Here is a 22,956-nt window from a genome sequence, read left to right as displayed (position 1 = left end):
TGGCCAACAGGAAGAGGAACAAATGCTTACTATCGCTAATTATCAGGAGAACACGTGATGAGCTGTCCGAATTGAGAGATCAGGATTCTGGTGTGCGATCAAGTTCCCTTGAGCCATATGCAGGGCTGCAATGTCCCTCAGTAGGCTCTGTGACAATCTTGTCTTGTCTCTCAGTCCAAAGTGCCCTTTCTCATCCATACCACTGCCAAATTCATGTTCTGATAAAGGCAGGGATCTGTTCAGATTATTCTCTTGCTTAAATGAGCTCTCCCTAACTGATTAGGTAACACTCAAAGCCTTGGCATGATGCTCAGGGCTCTGACCAGTGTCCTTGTCTGCCGCTCCTCTCGGCAGCACTCTGCCTTCCTGAGGAGGGCGTCAGTCCACTCCCCATGGGGTTGACTTGACATGAAGACTGTAGAGAGGGCACAATAACACTGAAGGTTAATTCTGACTCACTCCGTGTGGGAATGCAGTCAGGGTTAAGTGGTCCCTGTTTTCCTCAGGGACAAAGGCTAAGGAGGGAGCGATAGTCTTGTGTAGCATGACGTTGTCCTCAGAGCTGTCTTAAGCATCCTGAGGTGGGCCAAGATGAAAGCAGAGGGTGGGAAAGCAGGCTGGGTGCTCGGCTACACCCCAGAGACCACCTAGGTGCTGATCTACCAGTATCACAATAATTCTTTTCTGAGAGTTCCCCAGAGAGAAATGGGGTACAGGGAAAGTACAATGCTGGATAATGCTGGATATATAGATGATTAAGGAGCTTTTCCATCAACATTATAAGGCGATGTTCTTTTGTTGTTGTTGTTGTTGTTGTTGTTGTTTGAGATAGGGGTTCTCTGTGTAGCCTTGGCTGTCCTGGACTTGCTTTCTAGACCAGACTGGCCTTGAACTCACAGCGATCCACCTGCCCCTGCCTCCCGAGTGCTGGGATTAAAGGCATGTGCCACCAAGGCCATGCTAGGACAATGTTCTTAAGCAGGATGTGCTACATCAAAGAGTAAGCACTTTACAATTCCAAGTCCCGACAGAAGGAAGAAGCTGGAAGGGAAGGGAAACGTGTTCCCCGTGTGGTTTCTGATACACCAAGAATTCACAGAGAGAGCAAACAAACTCATCCTCGATCTTGAGCAAAGCAAGCTCACACCACCAGAAAGTGAGCTCTAGGATCCAAATGCACAAAGGGATGCTTTTGAATGACTAAGCATCTTCTTTCATTGCATTTCTCCTTAGCTCAAAGTGCTGCTATAGTATGATTTTAAAATCTAACATTCTTACTCAGGTAATTAATTTTATTCCTTCTCAAGTCTCTGATGGGGTTGAAGACCAGATAGTTTAGTTTTACAATTAAGTTTAGTTGTTTAGGGGTTAAGATGTTTTTAGGTCTAGATAGCTGTTTTAAGTTGATAGAGAAGAGATATGGTAGATATTGATTTACAGTCAGAATTTTAGACGAACCAAGATAGGAAAGATGTTTTCTTGAAAGTTGCCAAATTTTTTTAAAAAATAGCCAAAACACTATAAATGTAACACTTATATGATTCCTATTGTTTCGCTGTTCTTCCTGCTGTATGTAGTTTGTTATATATATGTGTAATAATGTAAATGTATATGTAAAAAAAGAAAAGAGAATAAAATAAACTAAAATCTAACATTCCATAATCAAAGGATTGTAATCAACTCTCTTCTATCTTACCTACTAAGCCATCTAAACATTCATGGCCATGGAATTTTCCACATGAAAAAAAACTACGCATGGCCACCACTTCTCCAGCAATCTGAAAACTAGTAACGGTAAGTTTTCCCGAGGCCGCGCAGGATTAGTGCCAAAGCTAAGAGTACACTTGACATTCTTGGCTATCGATCATGCATTCAGCCTTTCCCAGGGCTCAAAATGCAAAACCAATGCCTCTCCAAGATCAATACCACAGTAAATGCAAGGGGAAACGCTCTTGATGTGCCTGACAGCGATTTTCCAAAGCTGAAAATCTCAGTACAAATCCCTTTTAACTCTGCTAGACTTTGATAAGAAAACAAAAATGTGAAGAAAAAAAAAAAAACAGACACTCAACTGATGTGTTACATTAGAAGTGTCCAACAATAATTTGTAACAGTCTCTGGGTCTATTTGTGTCAAGACACTTCCCCCGTAACGGAGCCCTTCCACACATCCTAGCTGAGAGGTGCTAGTCTCTGTCTTGTTTTACTCTCAAAGAAACATGGTTTGCTCAAGGTCACCTAGTTAGCCTAGGATAGTGGGGGTCCTGAACACAGCTCCTCCCGTTCCGCCTTTCCTCTCCTAAGGCAGCAAAAGAGCGTTAGACCCAGAAGGGCCTATCTTCCCTGTGCCTCTCTCCTCTCTCCTTGCCTGCGCCGTTTGCGTAGCGTTTCTCGATTCTCCTCAGTCCTTAGTTTTAATCACCTGCGATCCTTTGCTACCCTCTTCTTTGATCCAGTATTACTTAGCTTTTTGACGGGAAGTACTTCAAACAAGAGGTAAAGAGCTGCTAAAGGTGGAAGCGGCATTCTCAGTCGTTAGAATATTTTGTTGACTAGTTGCCAGCATCTGACTCTATTTGGCTCTTGAATTAAGGATTATCTGAGTGGCCTGATAATAAGATGTGGATTGCACAGGTCTGCTTTTTCAAATAACTCTATTCTAGAACGGTTCCCAGGGCTGGTGAGTTGGTTCAGTAGGCAAAGGTGCTTGCTTGTGCAAACCTAGTGACCTGTGTCCCATCCCTGGAACCCACATAAAAGTGTATGGAGAGGACCAATTCCCCAGTTTGTCTTCTGATTTCCACACCGTCACTGTGGCGCATATTTACACACAATAACTTGTCTTAATCATTCCTTAATCTACTTGGGTTCCAAGTTCAAAGAGTGAGACCCGAGTAAGCAGTGTAGACCTCCCTTTTGAAATACAACTGGAAGATTAACATTTACATGAAGTATCAAATTTGTAACAGTCACTATAAACCATCAGAGAAAGGTAACCTGTAAAGAAACTGGTACATCATTTTCTGAACCAACTAAGTTGAAACTTTCAGGGAAAAAAAAGGCAGAGCAAAGCTTATTTGTCCTTGGCATTCGTGAAGGTCAAAAACTATTGGGAAAACTTTAGAGAAGTCACATGGCCCTTTAGCAGCCTGGGGAGAAAAATGCTGCCTGAAATCACTGTAAAACAGGATGTGGCCTCGCGTGGGCTAGGTGTGATATGATGAACCTGTGGTTTCTGGTCAATGAGCGAGTCACTCCAAAGCGGTTTTGCTGGTGACTATGTGTATCTTAATCATTACAAAATAATGAGACGCTAGCACACTAATCATCATTAGAAAATGTCGGCTCCAGGGTTGTTTTTCCCCCCTTTTCCTTTATCAACTTTTTCTTCAGCTTTATTAACCCTGGGAAGGTCACATCTCTGGGTTTTAATTTCTTCAGGTCTAAAATGAGACATTAGGTTGGATGGTATCTCGGGTCTATTTAAGTTTTAAGGCAGTATGATTCCTTCACTGTTTTTTTTTTTCTATCTTTGTTTTATTTTTAAGACGTTAATGGTTTCAAAAGCAATACTGACTGGGGTTTAAAAACTCAGTGACAGACAAGTAAATAAAAGTTACTCATAAGACCAGGTGTAGCTCTACTGTAGAGCCCACACTTAGCAGGGACCAATGCATGACCCTGGCCTCAGTCTCCAGCAGCAGACCCATCCAAACCATCATTCTCCACCGACAAGCAGCTCAATTTTCCACAGAAGAAACACACATATATGTCTTCCCGTCTGCATGCTTTAAGCTTCGGTCACATTGCTTGTTCCAAAACATTTTTATTTCTCCCTGCTCTTTCTGCATCACCTCTCACGGGCAGAGGCAGTTCCTTCATTCTAGAACCAGCACGGACAGACCTTGCGTGGGCAGAGACAGAGATTGCTGTCTAGAGCGGTAGGGCACAAACCCTCCGAAACCATTTTTAAGGACCACTGGGTTGAGATGTGTCATCACACAGGACCCAATTCCTTCCTGTGCCTATTCAGTGTTTACACTATTATAAACACCGTCACGGGCATACACGTAAATGTAGCTGTCGTGAAAACCCTGGCTTCTTGGTTAACTGGTAATAAAGGAGTGTGAAGCTGCTGCCTCTCTTATTTTGTTCTAAATAAATCCTATTAATGAGGGAATTTGATATAAAAAGGAAAGATGAACTTCAATTAGGAAATCTCATTACTTACCAGCATCTTTGATCCAATTATCATAAAAACGCACAGTCCTCGATGTAAGGTCAGTGAATGCCATTTTCTACGAGATCCACTGGCTCTTTTAATGGGTTTCTTCAGTATAACGGTGCAGAAACGAGCTTCTGATCTGCAAATGCAAATAAAAACAAGCTTTTAGTAATACAATATTTAAAATGCTAAAATTTTAATAGGAATTGGCAGGGCAACGAAGTCTTGCTGAAGGGAAAGTGCATTAGCAGGCCACAGGAAGTGCTGATGCAGTCACATACACTTGAGATTTTTTTTCCCAGTTTCCCCCCATTCTTCTAGAGATACTGACAACCTCACTAGAGAAGGCTGACATTGTATATATGCGATACAAAAGGAAGAATTCATATAGGAGCATCTCCCTCTCATGGGCAGAATGCAGGTCAGGAGCAGGCTGTATCGCTGTGGCAAGGCTGCAGTAAAAGTCCAGAGGTAGAGAAGACACCAAGGCTTTCAGACACATGTGCTGAGAAGACACCAAGGCTTTCAGACACATGTGCTGACCCAGGTCTTGAGGCCACCTTCAGACCCAATAAAGTCTTCTTTGTGGGAGCTTTTGAAAATATTGATTTGGGGTGTTTTTTTTTTCAGTTTTTCATGACAGGGTTTCTCTGTAGCACTGGCTGTCCTAGACTCACTTTGTAGACCAGGCTGGCCTTGAACTCACAGTGAACTGCCTGCCTCTGCCTCCCGAGGCTGGGATTAAAGGCCTGTGCCACCATGTCTGGCCCAATTTTGTTATTTTTAATTATATGTAGTGTGTATGTGTGCGTGCGTATCTGTGTGTGCACGCACGTGTGCGTGTGCACATGATATATATGTAGAGTGCCAGGGGAAGCCACCAGAGGTGTCAAATCTCTTGCGGCTGGAGTTACAGCTACTTGACATGGGGGCTGGGAACCAAACTCAGGCTTCTGCAAAAAGCAATACAGTCTCAACCACTGAGCCATTCTCCAGTCTGCTTCGTTTTTACATTTTAATGCTCTCCCAGCAGTCCCACAGAATGTTTTTAATCAATAAAATGCCATCTACTATTTTTTTTAAAGTTATTGGGAGGTAGTGGAAGTTTTGGTTTCTTTAAAAACTCAGTTATCTTATGTAAACATTTTTTGTTGTTGTTGGTTAGTTGGTTGGTTGGTTGGTTGGTTGGTTGGTTGGTTTTGCCCAGGTGAATTGGGCTGCTTTAGTTTGTCCACAGCTGTAAACAATGACAGGAATTATGGGAAAGAGAAGTCTTCCGAGGAACATGGCGGGTGATGAGAACCAGCCCTGCTACGTGTTACAAGGCACTACACATCCTCAGTAACTCAGGCAGTAAGGACCAACAGAGACAACTCAATGGGACACCTAGAAATACATCAAACGAGTTTGAGAATTTAAAAGTGTATGTCGGTGATTCTGAGAGGTACATCTTCCCATCCTTTAAGATCCAGATACAACCTACAGATGTTCGGTTGTCATAAATTAGTGGCATAGTGAACCAAAACCATCATGTAGGAAGATTGGAAATGTTCTAGAGGTGGGTGATCACACAGCAGACACAAGAGGGAGGCTAGGAGGGGGAGAGGGAGAGAGAGAGGCAGAATAAATATACATGCAAATAAATACACGTCTAAATACACAAAGCAAACTTCACCAGATTTCAAGGGAAAGATAGACTGCAATACAAAAACAGCAGAGGATTCCAGAGTGCCCTTTTCAATAACACATCAATCACCTGGATTAAAAAATGAAGATGAAACAAAGGCCTGGTAACCAACAGCACATTGTTGCCCGCACACACGGAACATCCTCCAGGGCAGTCACAGTGTGAGTGTAAGAAAACAAAGAAGACTGAAAGCCTATCAAGTCTCTTCCCCAACCACAATGCTATGAACCTAGAAATCAACAAAGGAAGGGCAACCAGAAGAGCTACACAAAGATGTAGAAAGAAAACAGCCTGTTCCTGAACAACGAATAGCCCCAAAGGAAGTCAAAATGGAGCTGAGAACTCCTGTGAGGCAAGTGAAGACAGAAACACAACGTAACAAAACTGTGGGACTTTATGAGAGCAGTAGGAGGCGTCACTGATCCTGGGCGAGATTAGACTGATGACTCAAAGGGATTTGTGTGCGACGGAGGATCTGTGGGCAGCGCCTGAGTCAGCACCCACATCCATGGTAGAAGGAAACTGGCTCCTTACTTTAGTGGTAAAATGTGAGGTCCTCAGGTACCTGTGACAGAAAAAGCATGCCTATACCTCAGCTCTTAGGACACGGCAGAGAAGTACACTGTAAGTGTTGCTGTTCAGGCAAGTGGACAGAAACACAACAGAGTCAAATATCAATAATATGGATTCTGTTGCCTGCTTTTCAATCACTTCTCCCTGGTGGGACTGCTTTGGCAGGCCACGGGGGAAGAGGAGAAGCTCAGTCCCGATGCAATTTGATGAGCTGGGGTGGGTTAGTAGCGGGTGGGGGGGGGGTGCTGTCCTTTTCTGAGGAACAGGGGAGGGAGGATGGGGGAAAAAGGAGGAAAGGTAGAACTGGGAGGAGAGGAAGGAGGGAGCTACACCTAGGATGTAAAGTGAATAAATTAATGAATTAATAAAAATTAAACACCTAGCCTTCTATTTGCTAAATAAAGATGCCATTAGATCAAGGAAGATTATCTGCTATAAGAAGCAGCAGTCAAGTGTAAATAATTTAACCCATGAGGGGATATGACATCGGAACACAGGGCAGATCTTGTGAGCTGGACAAGAGCTGATCTGCTGCTGTCAATGGGAAACTCAGCTGTAGCCTTTCCCACGCACCTTGCAGGAGAACAGTAAGATGGACTCTCCCTGCCTCTGTCTTTTTCTTCCTTCCTTTTACAAGGTCTCCCTATGTAGATGACTCTCAGCTCGTGTTCCTCCAGCCTCATGCACGCTCCCTCCCGCTGGGATTATAAGTGTGAACCACACCCAACTAGCACTAGTTTAAAAGCCTTCTGATGTTCTCCAAGAAGGCTCTTAAATGACCCATTCCATAAAAGTCTCACAGGTTAGCATGTAGCCAAGGACTGGACCAGGTGCAGTGATGCATGCATGTAATCCTAGAACCTGGGAGGGTAAGAGAGGCTACAACTTCAAGGCAAGTCTGTGCTGCTTATGGAGAGTCTATGTCAACACAAACACATGCACACACACACAAATACACACACAGACATACACAAACAGACATATGCACATACAAAGAGATAAACACACACATATGCACACACACATACACACAAACACACCACACACAAAAAACATATACAAATACACACTTAGGTATACAAACACACACATATACACACACACAAACACATACACACAAACATATCATAAACACAAACACACATATATACATACACAAACACACACACACAAACACACACATAGGTACACACACAAACACACATATACACAGACACAAACACACACATAGATACACACACAAACACACATATGCACACGTGTGCACACACACACACACACACACACACACACACAGCCTCAAGCAAGAAGTAGGGTTCTGAAATATGGAAGAGCGGTCAGCCCACCAGCATAGTGGGGAGCTTTCTTAAAGAAAGAACGTAGGACATAACTGTAGCTTGGAGGATTGCCCAGGCACAGCATGTTTAGATGTGAACCAAGCCTGAGCCCACCCAAGCACTTGCTACTCTTCTTGCCTGGGGTATACTCCTGACTAAACGATTTTGATTTTGTTTTAAACAAAGCCTGATAAATCAGTTAGTAAGTAAAATATGCAAATAAGTTAAACAAACTCTGTAGCACCTTATTAGACTTGCCAGAGACTTTTATGTTGTCTTGTTTATAATTATCTGTGAACATTCTCTTTGGAACAGATGCCACACTATAAATCTACAAACCCCGGGTGGTATAACACTTGTAACTGCCATTTTATGAGTAGCAGGAACTGAAGGTGCTCTGTCTGGAATCTAGCTACATGAACACAATGTGTGTTTCCTACCCCAAATAGCAATGACACAGGACACCTATTAACGTGGTATGAGCATCTCGAGCCTGCCTTTCAAAAGGGAGAGTTGGAGGGAGTTTCCATACCAATTGGGATTCAAAACAAATATAATTTCTATTCCTTATTCTTTTCTTTCATTCCCTTTTGAGTTTTTAATTTTAATTTATTAAAATTTATTCAGATTACATGCTGAGTGTTATACCCTGGCTTGTATCTTCCTATTCCCACCCTCTCTCCCTCTTCCACTCTATTCCCCTCCTTTAGACCTCTGACAGAAGGGGACCTCCTCCCCCACCATATGACCACAGCCTATCAGGTCTCATCCTGATAACCTTCTTCCCCTACCTCTGAGTGCCACCAGGCTTCCCTGCTACAGGGAAGTGATCAAATCTGAGTTATCAGAGATCATGTCAGAGGCAGTCCCTGCTCTCCCCACAGCCATGAAGCATGAGCTGTCCATTGGCTAGATCTGAGAGGGGGTCTAAGTTCACAGCATGTATGGTCCTTGGTTGGTGCAACAGTTTGTGTAGGGCCCCCTGGGTCCAGATCAGCCAGCCTTGATGTCTCCTTTGTGGACTCCTGAAACCTCCGGGTCCTTCCATTCCCCCGTTCTTCCATACCACTCTCAGCCTTCCACCTGGAGTCCATTCTGTGCTGTCTCCTGCCTTCTTACTTGGAGATGTACTAAGAGTCTTATCCTCTAGGATAGATAACCCAACACACGTACATGACTTGCCAGGCTAATTCAGATCACAGTTCTGCCCAGCTTAAGATCTACAGCCCAATCAGGACTTGAGCCCGAGAAATGAGGCAGACACTTTGGTTCCAATGTTCCCTTAGCCTCAGTATGCTAACAGCTTGTTAAACATAGAGGAAACCTAGATGCCACTAGGAAATAGAATTTCTGCGAACGCTTTAACAGACTACTAAATAATGTGTTGTTCAACTGTGTCTGGGCACTCATGATAACAGAAGGACCTACCATATAAGTGGGCAAGTAGAAGCCTTTGTTTCTGGTTCCTAGTTAGCTTTCTATAACTTAGGAGAGATGAGGCAAACTAGGGCCGGCTCAAATCACCAGCAGGTGCAACCTCAGCACTAGGTACCACAGAGTAACCCAAGGTGGTAGAGTCCCTTTTCTGCAAGCAGCATCAACAGGCAAAGGTTTTCTAGACATTGGGTGAGTGATGTTTGAGAATTAAAAAGCTTCCTAAAAACTATGTCCCCCTGGGACCAACTGGACTCAGTTATCAGAAGAATTTATAATCACTGCAAAGATTATTTAAATCTTATTTACAACCCAGTGAGGTGTCTGGAATTAACCCAGTGCTCAGTAAATAACTATGAGATGAATTCGTAAATCCTGTGGCCGCAGGAAAAAATAAGACAAGGTAAAAGAGTGCTCACTTCAGGTGTTTTCTGATGAATGCAAAACTTTTCTCTCATTTATTTCACCTTCAAACAGAATAATCTCTGAACATCCATTTTTATGTAAAAAAAAAAAGTGCTGTGCAGAACACAATCTTATTCTTAAAATATGGTTCCTACAGTTAAACAACTTTCAATCTCCTAGGGAAAGACATTTACTTAGATTCCTATGACGCAAAGAAATGCCACGCAAAGAGTTCATATAGAACAGAACACTCCTTGTGGGCGTGTCACATTTGTCACACCTGTCAGACACACCTGACCCAGAAGGAAGACGTGTTAGAGGCGAGAACTCAATAGGTAAACAAAAAGTGTTCACACCTGGGAGAGAGGGGAAGACTCTGCAAGCAGACAGACCTCCGAGGCGTGGGGAGCCACTTACTTAACCAGCATTTTTAAGTATCTGTTATATGCCAAGTTCTATTTAGTGTTAATGATACAGTGAAAGACCAAAAAAAATTCTGACCATTATAATATTATTAAAAAGCCTGAGTGTGTTTGTATATTGAATAGCTGTTCATGTCTTGGTAATACACGAGGTTAAGGAGTGAAGACAGAAAATCCAAGACAGGGATGCTACGCTCCTGTCTTACTGAGCTGTGGAGGAAGCAAAGGCAACTGGGCTGAAGAATTTTATTAGCCTTAGTTCTGTTTGACAATGAGGAGTCATTACAGGTTTTTCAAGTTGGGAATCTGTCCATCAGTGGCAGATTTGGAGTGATTGACTGCCTGGGTGGTAGGATCCTGGGCTGGGAAAGTGAGGGTGTGCCTTAGAAGAAGGGTGAACAATTCTGCAGGGCTGGATCCTATTGGGAAAGATGCCTTACAGACGCCCTTCTACCTCTGAGATGCATCCCTGAGCCAGCCAGACAAGGATAGGTTTCCCACTAAGCATCCTTGTAAGAGTAATCCTCATCCAAGACAGCACATACTTCACACTGCTGCAAATTCTTCTTTGTTAACGCTTATATGTTCCACGCATCAAGGGCAAGAGCCTATGCCTCAGGATCTTTGTATTCCCAGTGCATAAATTGAAACCTCATATGCAGCAGAAAATATTTGTGGTATGAGTGAGTAACTAAGTGTATTAAGTTGTGCTCCCTTAAAATTAACATGTTAGATCCTAGTTACTGGTACTCAAGAATGTGACATCATTAGAACAGAGGGTCTTTATAGATATAATGAAGTTAAAGACGATGTCGTGGGCAGCAATTAAAGACAGTTGCTGCCCAGCCTAATGACGTTCAATGTCCAAGACCTACATGATGAAGAGAGAAAAAACAATTCTTATAATGTCCTCTGTGCTGTGTGGTTCATACACACCCCACCCCAATAAGTAAATACATACATAAATAAGTAAATCAAGCAAGCAAGCAAGCAAGCTATTAGACTGGCTCCTAATCTAACATGGCTGGCATAGGGGTTGGTATAGGGGAGAAATCCACACATGGACAAGCACACAGGGTGAATGGAATATGAACACAAAGTGGCCATCTCCGAAGCAAGGAAAGAGCTGGAACAATTCCCCACCTGACAGCCTCCAGAGGGAACACTGTGCCCTTTGATCTCTGACTTCTAATCTTCAGAACTACGAGACAATACATCTCTGTGGTGTAAGCCACCCCGTTAATGGAACTCCGTTATAGCCGCCCTACCAAACGAATAGACCAAGTGCCTGTGTTCATTGGATTTACAGAAAAACCCAGTATCAGAACGAAGGGCTAAAGCAGTGCTTAGTTCTGGCAAGAGGTGATGATTAGCATGGGAGCAGCGCAAATCTCTTGAGAAATACCATAGGAGGGGACCAGGCAAAGGACAGCACCTTAGGAAACACCCATGGTTAAGAAACAGGAAGAGAAGCCAGGGACAAAGACAAGGAAGCAGCCACCGAAAGCTGTAGAAGAGCATCTAAGAGTGGTTCCAAACACTGATGAAAAAGCTAAATGATGACAAAACCAAAACCAAAACCAACCAACCAAACAAACAAAAAACATGGAATTTCATAGAAGCAACCAAACAAGGAAAAGCTAGTTCCAGTGCACCTTGCCTTGGCGGGATCCTTTCCTTTCGACTTCCAAACCACCTTTAGTCAGGTCACCACACGGACTTCATTAGGCCTATTTTCCCACCCAGTGGTCTCCTTCTGCCATAAACGCACCAACCCAGCTCTCCAACCAGATAAATGAGAACCCAATTATTACATTACGGTTTAAGTTGCCCAGACACTGGAAAGAAAATTATTTAATCATTAATTGAAGGAAGAGAGTGATTTGCAACTTAAAATGCATCAGGTTTTCCTGCAACAGGAGAAATTAAGTATAAGCTTAGATTCTCAGGCCTTAAACTGCAGCTAAGGGAGGGGGGGTTCGTGGGAAGGAAACAACGTAACATCTGTACAGCAAGTAGATAGTCTGAGTGGAGCTATCCAGACACTCACAAGATGAAAAGAATGGAGAATTTTACAAATAGACTTGCAGGGAGCAGGGGGCAGGGGTGGGGTGGGGGGTGGGAAGGAGGTAAGCAAGGACACTAAACAAATAAAGAACCAGCCAAGGCCAGGTATAGTGGCATGGCGCTCGAATCCCAGCACTTGGAAATCTGAGGCAGGAGGATATTTAGAGTCTGGGCTACATGGTAAGTTTCAGGCCTGCCTGATATGCTACATAAAATACATACATACATAAGACAGACAGACAGACAGACAGACAGACAGACACACACACACACACAGAGAGAGAGAGAGAGAGAGAGAGAGAGAGAACACCCAATCTAAGGTGAAAATGTAATATAACGAAATTCCTCTCTGTAATTACTTGGAGTGAAAAACATGTCTTCATAAAATGAAGTTTTAAAGAATATTTAAAGAATAAAATGTAAGGGAGAACAGAACTAATATAACAATTTAAGGAACAAAGCATCACTATTGCATTAAAAAGAAATTAGAAACAGATTGTTTGTGGCTAAAGAGTGATCCCTGGTGTAGAGGGCAGTGAAGTGGCCAAATGAAAGGCGAAGAAATGTTAAAAATAACCTCAAAAGGCTCTGAAGAGGGCAAGAACATCAGATAGGAAGAGGTCTTTCCAAAGTGCAGGATTCAACAAAGGGAAAGGAAGCTATGTTTAAAGGCATAATAAAAATTAGACTTTATACACCGAGAAAGTTAGTGATAGAGAAAAGTGTGCACCTCTGAAAAAAGTCAGAGCATTAAACAAGCAGAAAAGTATACCATCTTCATGGATTGGGAGACTCAATATTATTAGGATATCAATTATCAGTCCAGGTGTGGTGGTAGAGAATTCAGGAGCAGTAGACAGAAGAATGGCGATCTTTTCTCATAAAAACAAAAGATATCAATTACCCTGGAGTTAGTTAGACATGATCAAAAAAAACTCTTACACTGGACATATTGCCTAATAATCTTATTCCTGGATATTAGCTGAAGAGAAATGAATACTTATATCCATACATAAAGGCTCGAGTATTACTTCTTAGAGGGGTTTTATTCACAAGGACCCCAAACTAGAAACCACCCAAATGTCCTCAATGGACAAATGGACAAACAGCAGTGGATCCAATCAAAGGATACGACTCAGTAATGACAAGGAATTGTTGGCATCCGTGGGGAAAGCAGGGAGACCTAAGAGCAATCTGCTGTGCTTACTGGGAGATAGCTGTTACCTTGAAGGAATGTTTGGACTGCAGGGCCCTTGAGTCTTGAGATGATATCAGTGCAATTCTGAAGGATATGCACCCAACACTTATCTCAGTTGACCTCCGGTGTCTTCCCCATTTTATATTGTACTTCTCAAGACATTTGTAGGGAGAAGGGGATGGAAGGTGGTAAAGTAAAATGTTTATTTCAAGAGTAAAATCATCCTGGATACCCTGGACAGACCAGGAGCAATTAAGTAGCACTGGTATGTGTGTGTCCCGATGATGAATGCTCTGCTTTTATTGGTGGTAAAAGCAAAATAGGAAAACAGGTAAAGTTGGACTCTCAAGTGAGTGCCTCTGGCTACAAGTGCTCATTATGAACCAAGACAAGGTTTAATTTCAGTACCAGTCCGCAACCTATCATTATCCGGGATTCTAAAATGAATTCATGCTTCAGTTCTTTAGAAATTCAAAGTATGACAGGCATTTCATTTTCTAGACAAGATCCGAACATTAACTTACCTAGCCCTTAATGTAGGCAAGTGCGTTTAGCTAGAGGTTCTGGTTTACGGAAACAGACCTTCAGCAAAACAGGAGGCCAAGGGCTAGAGCAATGGCTCAGTGGTTAAGAGCACAGAGGACCCTGGTTCAATTCCCAGGAACCACAGGGTGGTTCACAACCACTTCTGACTCTATTTCCAGGTGTTCCTGTGCCTTCTTCAGAGCTCCTTGGGCACCAGGTATGCACAGGCATACATGCAGGCAACGCAGTTATGCCCATGAAATAAAATAAATAGGAAGAAACGAAAGAATGAAAGAGAGACCACCTTTCTTAGAGCCTCCAGATAATCTTCATGGGGATATCTTACACCCCAAGATTTTAGTCTACCTAATGTTCAATATCCTTTCCGAAGATTCTTGAGAAAAGATATATTTACTGGGCTGCATTTACCCCACACTTGGAGGGATTCTACACTATGATTTCAGTTTAGAGTTGTTTGGGGAGTATTACTACAGTTTTTTTTTTTTTAAAGATGACACTAAACACAAATAGATATTTAAGTGAATATTTGGAGGATTTAGGAAAATGAAATAAAGCATTTCTTATAAAGGTCAATATGGGAGGGACTTCAGGAGTAGGTTGGTCTAGCCTGGGGTAATTCCATGGGTAATACCATCTGGATTTTTTCTCAACACTTGACACATACCTTTGTTTTCCACTGATAGGTAAAGACCCTGACAATGCAATCTCATGCTGAAGGAGGTTTCTCAACATAATGATGACGAGTTCCTCCATTTATTAAAGACTTTTCACACAGGTTTTACAGCCCACTGCTTGGTGTCTATCTATCGCTTATCTATATGTCTTAAGGGGCCTTTGAGTGGAACTCAGGACATCAGAAAATGTTTTCTGTGCAAAGTAAGTGACAAGTTAACCTATTACATCAATGCAAATATTCAGCTGAGTCTAATATGCAATTACACAGAGTCTGTAATCCTACAGCACATTTATATGGCCAGATTGACATGCCGTTCTCATGCACTGGAATGGTGGGGTCACTTTTTCTGGGCTAGCATCTGATATGGCCACACAGGCATCCGTGCCACACTAATTGCTAAGTATTTTGATTTCAGGAAAGAGGGGATGGCTCAGTTGGTAATTTTACTATATAAGGATGAGGACCTCAAGCTAGTGATGGTGGCACATGCCTATAACCCTATCACTGGGCAGACAGAGACAGGAGGCTCTCTGGAGCTCCCAGGACAGGCAGTGTAGCTGAACTGGTGAGCCTCCGGGTTCAGTGAGAGACTCTGTCTCAAACACAAGGTGGAAAATGACTGAGGACAACTTGAGATCAGAGATGGAGATTCTTCCAAAGATCTGTTATCATATCTTAGCTATTCTGGGTTTTTCCTTTTCCCAGATGAAGTTGATAATTGATCTTTCAAGGTATGTAAAGAATTGTGTAGGTATTTTGATAGGGATTGCATTGAATCTGTAATTAGCTTTTGGTAAGATGGTCATTTTTACTATGTTGATTCTCCTGATCCATGAACATGGGAGAGTTTTCCATCGTCTGGTATCTTCTTCAATTTCCCTCTTCAGAGTCTTGAAGTTTTTTTTTTTCATACAAGTCTTATAGCATATTCAACAAATGGTGCTGGTCTAACTAGAAAAATGCAAGTGGATCCATATTTATCAGCCTGCACAAAGCTCAAGTCCAAGTGGATTAAAGACCTCAACATAAAACCAGAGGCACTAAAGCTGTTAGAAGAAAAAGTGAGGAAAATCCTTGAACTCACTGGCACAGGAGACAACTTCCTGAACAGAACACCAACAGTTCAGGCTCTAAGATCAACAATTAATAAATGGGACCTCATGGAACTGAAAAGCTTCTATAAGTCAAATGACACAGTCAACAGAACAAAACAACAGCCTACTGACTGGGAGAAGATCTTCGCCAACCTTAAATTCAACAAAGGGCTAATATCCAAAATATATAAAAAACTCAAGAAATTAAACACCACCAAACCAAAGAACCCAATTAAGAAATGGGGCTCAAAGCTAAACAGAGAACTTTCAACAGAGGTTTATATCAAATGGCTGAGAACCACTTAAAGAAATGGTCTACGTCCTTAGTCATCAGGGAAATGCAAATCAAAATGACTCTGAGATTCCATCTTACACCCATCAGAATGGCTAAGATCAAAAACTCAAGTGACAGCACATGTTGGTGGGTATGTGGAGAAAGGGGAACACTTCTCCATTGCTCTTGTTGAGTACAAACTTGTACAGCCACTTTAGAAATCAATCTGGGGCTTTCTCAGAAAATTTGAAATAGTGCTACCTCAAGACCCAGTTATACTACTCTTGAGCGTATACCAGAAAGGTGCTCCATCACACAACACGGACATTTGCTCAACTATGTTCATAGCCAAAATCTGGGAGCAACCAAATGTCCCTAAATCAAAGAATAGATAAACAAACTGTGGTACATTTACACTATGGAATGCTACTCATCAGCTATTAAAATCAAGGAAATCTTGAAATTTGCAGGCAAATGAGTGGAACTAGAAATGATCATCCTGAGTGACATAACCCAGAACCAAAAATATATTCATGGTATTTACTCACTTATAAGTGGATATTAGCCCAACATGGATGTCCTCTGAGAATCTCCACTCAGCAAGGGGTCATGACAGATGCTGGGACTCACTGCTGGACTCCATGTGAGAGTGGTATGGAAGAATGGGGTGAGAAGAGCCTGGAGTGGTGGCCCGTACTTGTAATCCCAGCACTCTGGGAGGCAGAGGCAAGTGGATTTCTATGAGCTCGAGGCCAGCCTGGTCTACAAAGGGAGTACTGATCAGCCAAGACTGCATAGAGAAATCTTGCCTCAAAAAAACAAAACAAAAAAAAATAGGGGAATAGAAGGACCCAGAGGGTGCAGGAGCCCCACAAGAAGACCATCAAGGCTGGCAGATCTGGCCCCAGAGGGCCTGCACACACTGCTGTTCCAACTAAGGACAATGCATGCAGTGAATCTAGACCCCCTGTTCAGATCTAGCCAATGGACATCTCATTCTCCATGGTTGTGGGGAGAGCAGGGACTGCCTCTGACATGAACTCTGGTGCCCCTGATTTGATCACTTCCCCTTGGTGGGGACTCCTGGTGGCAGTTGGAGGAAGGGGAAGCAGGCTACCAGGATGAGACCTGATAGGCTGTGGTCATATGGTGGGGGAGGAGGTCCCCTTCTATCAGAGGTCTAGGGGAGAGGAATAAGGCAAAAGAGGGAGGGAGGGGGGAACAGGAAGATACAAGTAAGGAGGAAATTGAGCATCAACCTCTGGCCAGTACCTGCACATAATGCATGCATGTGCGTACACACACACACACACACACACACACACACACACACACTACTTTGTGTCACATCTTCATGAACCTCTTATTGAGATAAGAGTATCATTAAGGGTACTTTACTGGCGGTCATATTATATTATCTCTTCTAAAATGTTGTATGCTTTACAGGAAATGTGGAAAAGATATCTTACCTGAGTGTGTGTACTGTGCTGAGCTGAGGAAGGTGGGCCAAGGAATAAATGTCCACACTACTCATCAATCATTAAGTCAAAACACCACAGTTGACAACCACTTTGCTGCCTTTGCTAGCATGAAGGCCTGATTTTCCCCACGTCAAATTGAAGTCTGAAGTTGAAACAAGGCATGTTTGCTTGTAAATAACACACAGCAAGGTCAACTTTTCAACATTATGTTGATTAATCACATTTATTTGTGGTCTTGCCCTTTACTAAGCTGCACTTGATCTCCTCAAGAGATTTTCTTTAATGAGATTTGATTCTCTAAAAATGTGAAGAATGTATTTTCATTAATGTTAGTCATCTCATTTTTTTTCTCCTAAAACTTTGGGAATAAGATTATTTGTATTTAATTCTTAAGAGTCATTATTTAGCAAAGTCCTCACAGCTGGAAGGAAGACACAGTTCAGCTTGTATACGTGTGTGTGTGTGTGTGTGTGTGTGTGTGTGTGTGTGTGTGTGTGTGTAGCAAGGGCAAAGATCAGAGTGTGAATCTAGAACCTAAAAAAAGTCCACTGTGGCATCCTTTGGGTAGCACGTTCCAGTGTGGTTCCAACTTTGAGGATTACTTCCTAAAAACATAGGAAGATGCTGAGATGCTACCCCTTCGCTGATGGATGAGCAGCAGCATGCTCTTTGCTCCTGCTAGTTGAACTTCCCTGAACGTTTCTTGTGGTTTTGCTTCTGGAGAGTAAACAGAAAGAGTCCACATTGCCAAATCAATCAAAACGCACCCAGAATGTTCTCTCACTCTGTGTGCTGCTCATCAGTAACTCACATCGTAAACACAGATCCAGGCCGAGTGTGGATATTTGAAGTGAACTATACGCCACGGAAAGACTGGCATTGATCAAATCACAAAGTCCAGGCCTAAGAGCATCTTGACAGAGTAGCTAACAGTAAAGGTGTTTATCACTTGGCAAACCCCCAAGTGTCTGCTAGCATACCAACAAAGACGGAGGACAGAACGTCTAATCTTCCGTTGCCTGGAACCTTCTAGTAGTTCATTATCTCGATTATCAATTATATAAAAATATTGTCCTATCAGTGAACTTCCCTTTCTCTTTTACATTTTCCTAACACAGGAGATATTTATTTTTTTCCTAATTTGTAATTAAAGTATAGAATTTGTGATTTCCCCCATAGTAAATGTAGGAACAATATTCTACAAGCTTATGTGGCGTGTGCTTGTACATCTCACGTCAACATCAAGCCGTGGGGTGTTTAGATACTTGAGCTGTGGCACCCACATGTCCGCTTACAGCTGTCTGTAATTCCAGTTCCAGAAGACCTGGCAGACACACATGCAGGCACAACACCAATGCGACATAACATAAAAATAAATTGTAAAAAGGATTTATACAGAAAGGAAGAGTCCACTGGGACTGGACAGACAGATGACCCCTGAGAAATGAAAGTCTCTATGGGAACTTCACAGTGTCCTCTGAGACACTGGACTCTCAGGCAGTAGCACTGATGTGATCATGAAACTGCAGAAATGTACAAACAAGTCGAATGAAGCCATGAGGCTTCCCTGCAGCCACCGTGTGGGATTTGTAAGACAAGCAAGCGCTTCCTGCAGTGGGAACACTGCCATGGTGGCCTCAGATAAAAGCCGTTCCTCTGCTTTCATAAATGTTCCAAGAGGTTCAAAGGCATGGAGGCAACAGAAAACACCCCAGCCAAGCGAGGCCCCTCATACGGTCAAGATGTCCTTTTTCATTCCAAACAATCAGTGCTCACCTGACTTTTAAAGCTAAAACAAAACAAAACAAAAACAAAAACTGTATTGACAGGAGTCTTAGAAATGGTTAGTTCTGCAAAGAAAGTCCTTTAACTATGAGTCACTAAAGCAGTTGGACACATGAAATGGGTCCGTTAAGACTTCAGAGAAAGCCATTGATGTTCTCAGGAACCTTCCTGGAGTCTCAGAGTGAAGAGGTGTTGACAGATCCTGTGAAGAGATTTGGTGGAGTTGTCCACAAGAAGGGTGCCAAGGACAGGCAGAGAAAGCAGACCCGTCTCCTGAAATCAGCCACTCGCTGTGTCCCGAGGGAAGGACACAGAGGAAGTTGCCACCTACTCAACTCAACCAAGAGGACCACAGCACCCATTTAATGGAGGCTTGCGTCAGGCTGCTCACACATCTGTTCATCCTGGTTCACCAACTCTTCACAGCAACCATGTAAAAGAGGTATCTTAGCTTTGGGTATAAAGACACTGAACCTTAGAGAAGTCAAGACACTTTCTCCAGATCACATAGCTACTAAACTGCACAGCAAATGTTCTGGACTCAGCAGGTGTCAGTCTATGCCCATCTGCATTCCTTTCATCCTGCCAGTGCATAGCACCTTCCAGAGGGTGGTAAGAGAAACATGGCAAAACAGGCTCAGTCAATCAGGCAACATCTATCAACAGCAAGGCAGGCCTTGGGATGGAGATTCACAAGTAAGCCGAACAACTCACACCCACTGGGATGGCTCGTTAAAAACAAGATAAAACTAAAAAAACAAACAAACAAAAAAAGCCAACTGACAGTAGCAAGGATTGGCAAGAAGACAGAGAAAGAGGAATTTTCATAATGTTGACGGTGTAAAATAACGTAGCCACTATGGAAAATAACTAACAGTTCCTCAGAAAGTTAAACGTGGGATTATCATAAACCCAGCAGTTCTATTCCTAGAAATATAAATTTTAGAAAACCTGCGTATAAACATTCACAGAAGCATTGCTCGTCAATAGTAAAAAGGTGAAAACATTGCAACTTAATGAGCCAAAAATGTGGTATATCCATATAGTGAATTAGCACTCGGAAACAAAAAGGAATGGGATACTGACTCCTGAAGAAATATGGAAGGATTTTAATTGAGTCATAGGCTTACAGCTAAAAAGATGAGCATATGGAGGTATATGAACATATGCAGGGGTATATGAACATATGCGGGTATATGAGCATACATGGAGTATATGAGCATATAGTGGGATATATGATTGTTGGATATATGAGCATATGTGGGGTACATGAACATATGGGGTATATGAGCATAAGTGGAATATATGATTATATGTGAGATATATGAGCATACGTGGGTATATGAGCATATGGGGTATATAAGCATATGGCATATATAAGCATATGGGGTATATGAACATATGTGGGGTGTATGAACATATGTGGGGTATATGAGCATATGAGGGACATATGATTGCCTTCAAAACTTTCATTCTTGATTACTGGAAGCTTTTACTCCAACTCTTGCCCATCCTATGCTGATCCAAGAACTTCACCTCTAGTGGCACAATTGCCCTCGGCCTCCTTCTTACTCATGGCCTCAGTCCCAGAAACCTGAGACAGAACTGTGGTCTTATCCCATGATTCTCTTACTTAGAATAGTCCAAGTTTTTAGGTAAATATTTGAGGGCCCCATGAAGCACTCAGCTAAGATGATCATAGAGTCAGCTGGGGCAAAGGTTTTTATTTTTAATTACAAAATTAATAATAAGTAAATAAATTGTAAATAAATAAATAAACAATATGGAAAAATGACTTGAAAAGGTCATTGGTTCCCTGGAACTAGAGGTTACAGGGCAATGGACCTCAGCCCTTGGGAAGAGCAGTACGTACACTGTGCCATCTCTTTAGATCCAGCTAATGCCGTTTTTCAAAGGGGAACAAGCCAAGCCTGGTGGCCCAAGACTGAAATTCCATACCTGGCCGACTGGCAGAAAGATCTCAAGTTCAAGACCAGCCTGGGTAACTTAAGATTACTCAGTTTCAAAATAAAATTACATTAAAAAACAATATATATGTTAATATATGTGTATATGTTATATGTGTCACATATAATAATATGTGTATATATAATGTATAACGTGTGTGTGTGTGTGTGTGTGTGTGTGTGTGTGTGTGTGTGTGTAGAGAGAGAGAGAGAGGAGAGAGAGAGAGAGACTGAGTATATAACTCAGTGGTAGTAGAGTGCTTGCCTAACATGTGAGAAGCCATGGGTTCTACAAGAAAGAAATATGGAATGCTCCCCTTCTTGGAGTTCAGTGTCAAGCCAACAATTACAATAGACAGTCATATAATATGGCAACAGGTAGCCAAAGGTGTTTTATAAATAGTACAGGTAGGGAAAGTCAGTCTTCTCGGAGGCAGTCAGATCTTAGCAGACCAATCACAGGGCAAGTAAGGGGTAGGCGGTGTAAAAAGAGCACTAACCCAATGCACCAAATGTACCTTGGGAATATTTAGTGGGTTGTAAATTCTTTTTTAAATTTATTTTTATTAATTTATTTATTCACTTTACATCCCTCCCTCCTCCACCCACCATCCCCTATTCCTTGGAAAAGGAGATCCCCCCCTCCCCCCCGCCAGCCAAGCTCATCAAGGCACATCAGAACTGAGTTCCTTCCCTTCCCCTGTGGTCTGGCAGGTCAGTCGCATCAGGGGGAAGTGATCAAAAAGCAGACAACAGAGTCCACATCAGAGACAGCCCCTGCTCCCCTTACTAGTAGACCCACATGAAGCCTGAGCTGCCCATCTAGCCTAAGGCCATTGTCTGCAACTCCAGTTCCAGGGGATCCAATGACCCCTTTTCTGACCTCTATGGGTACAATACTCGTGTGTACAAACTCACACACAGATACACATACATACACATAATTAAAAATAAAAAAACAAATATTTCTTAAAACAGCAGTAATTGGGACAAAGTTCACATCCCATGCGGTCAGTACATAGTCAACCTCTGATTGCTTACCAGTGATCAGACTCACCTCTAACCCTGAGAGGGCTGGCATTCACACTGTTACCAGCATCCCTAGTTGACCATATGGAGAAGCCTCAAAGAAGAATAAAAGGAGATTCCCAGCAAGCAGAGCATGTCCTACATGGGAAGAGTCTCTCAGTTGAAAGACATCTTCAAGTCAAATTATCCACAAAGTCAAATTATCGCAGACTGAAGGTTACTGCAGAGCAGACGGCTACTGGGAACAGTGGCCTGATCACTCTATTCATTGGTACTAAGAAAGCCAGCCTAGCAGTAGGGATGTGGTGCCACCCTTAAAGAAACAACCAGTAAATTTTCTAGGGCATACAGGTGTTAGTAGGTCCTGGTGAGCCTGTTGATCAGGTTTAGAGTGAAATAAAACTGAAAAATAGAGGTCCCTCCCATGTCTCCAAAACACAGATGCTGAGGTACTCGCTCAAGCTGTCCAGGACTCCCTGGAAGCCTAATATGAAGGCTGGGGTTTTTTTTGTTTGTTTCATTTCAATGTGTATAAAAGTGGTTTGCCTGCCTTTATGTCTGTGCATCATGTGCATGCAGTGCCTCCTGAGACCAGAAGAGGGCGTCACAGATTCTCTGGAACTGGAGTTATAAACGACTGTTACAGATAGGTGGGTGCCAGGAATCCACCCCAGACCCACTGGAAAAGCAGTGCTCTTAACTGCCAAGCCACCTCTCCAGCCTCATGTGATGGCTTTCAAAAGCAGAATTCCAGCCT

General features: G+C 42.6%; 1 protein-coding gene across 4 annotated transcripts in view; it reads right to left on the bottom strand.

Moving 5' to 3' along the window:
* The window catches only part of ELOVL7 (ELOVL fatty acid elongase 7), a 70,470-nt gene that overhangs the window by 22,662 nt on the left and 24,852 nt on the right, over window positions 1-22,956 (bottom strand). For 2 of the 4 annotated variants that reach the window (XM_084802582.1, XM_084802581.1), the window contains exon 2: window positions 4,231-4,363. In XM_084802582.1, the coding sequence (XP_084658708.1) occupies window positions 4,231-4,294 (64 nt within the window). In that variant the 5' untranslated portion in view covers window positions 4,295-4,363. Of the gene's footprint in view, window positions 1-4,230; window positions 4,364-17,406; window positions 17,561-22,227; window positions 22,428-22,956 lie in introns of those variants that run through there. The other 2 variants (XM_084802583.1, XM_084802584.1) reach the window with 2 other exon arrangements.

The sequence above is a fragment of the Acomys minous genome (assembly GCF_964271855.1).
Source record: "Acomys minous genome assembly, chromosome: 11".
NCBI lineage: Eukaryota > Metazoa > Chordata > Mammalia > Rodentia > Muridae > Acomys > Acomys minous.
This window is presented reverse-complemented; position numbering and strand designations above follow the sequence as displayed.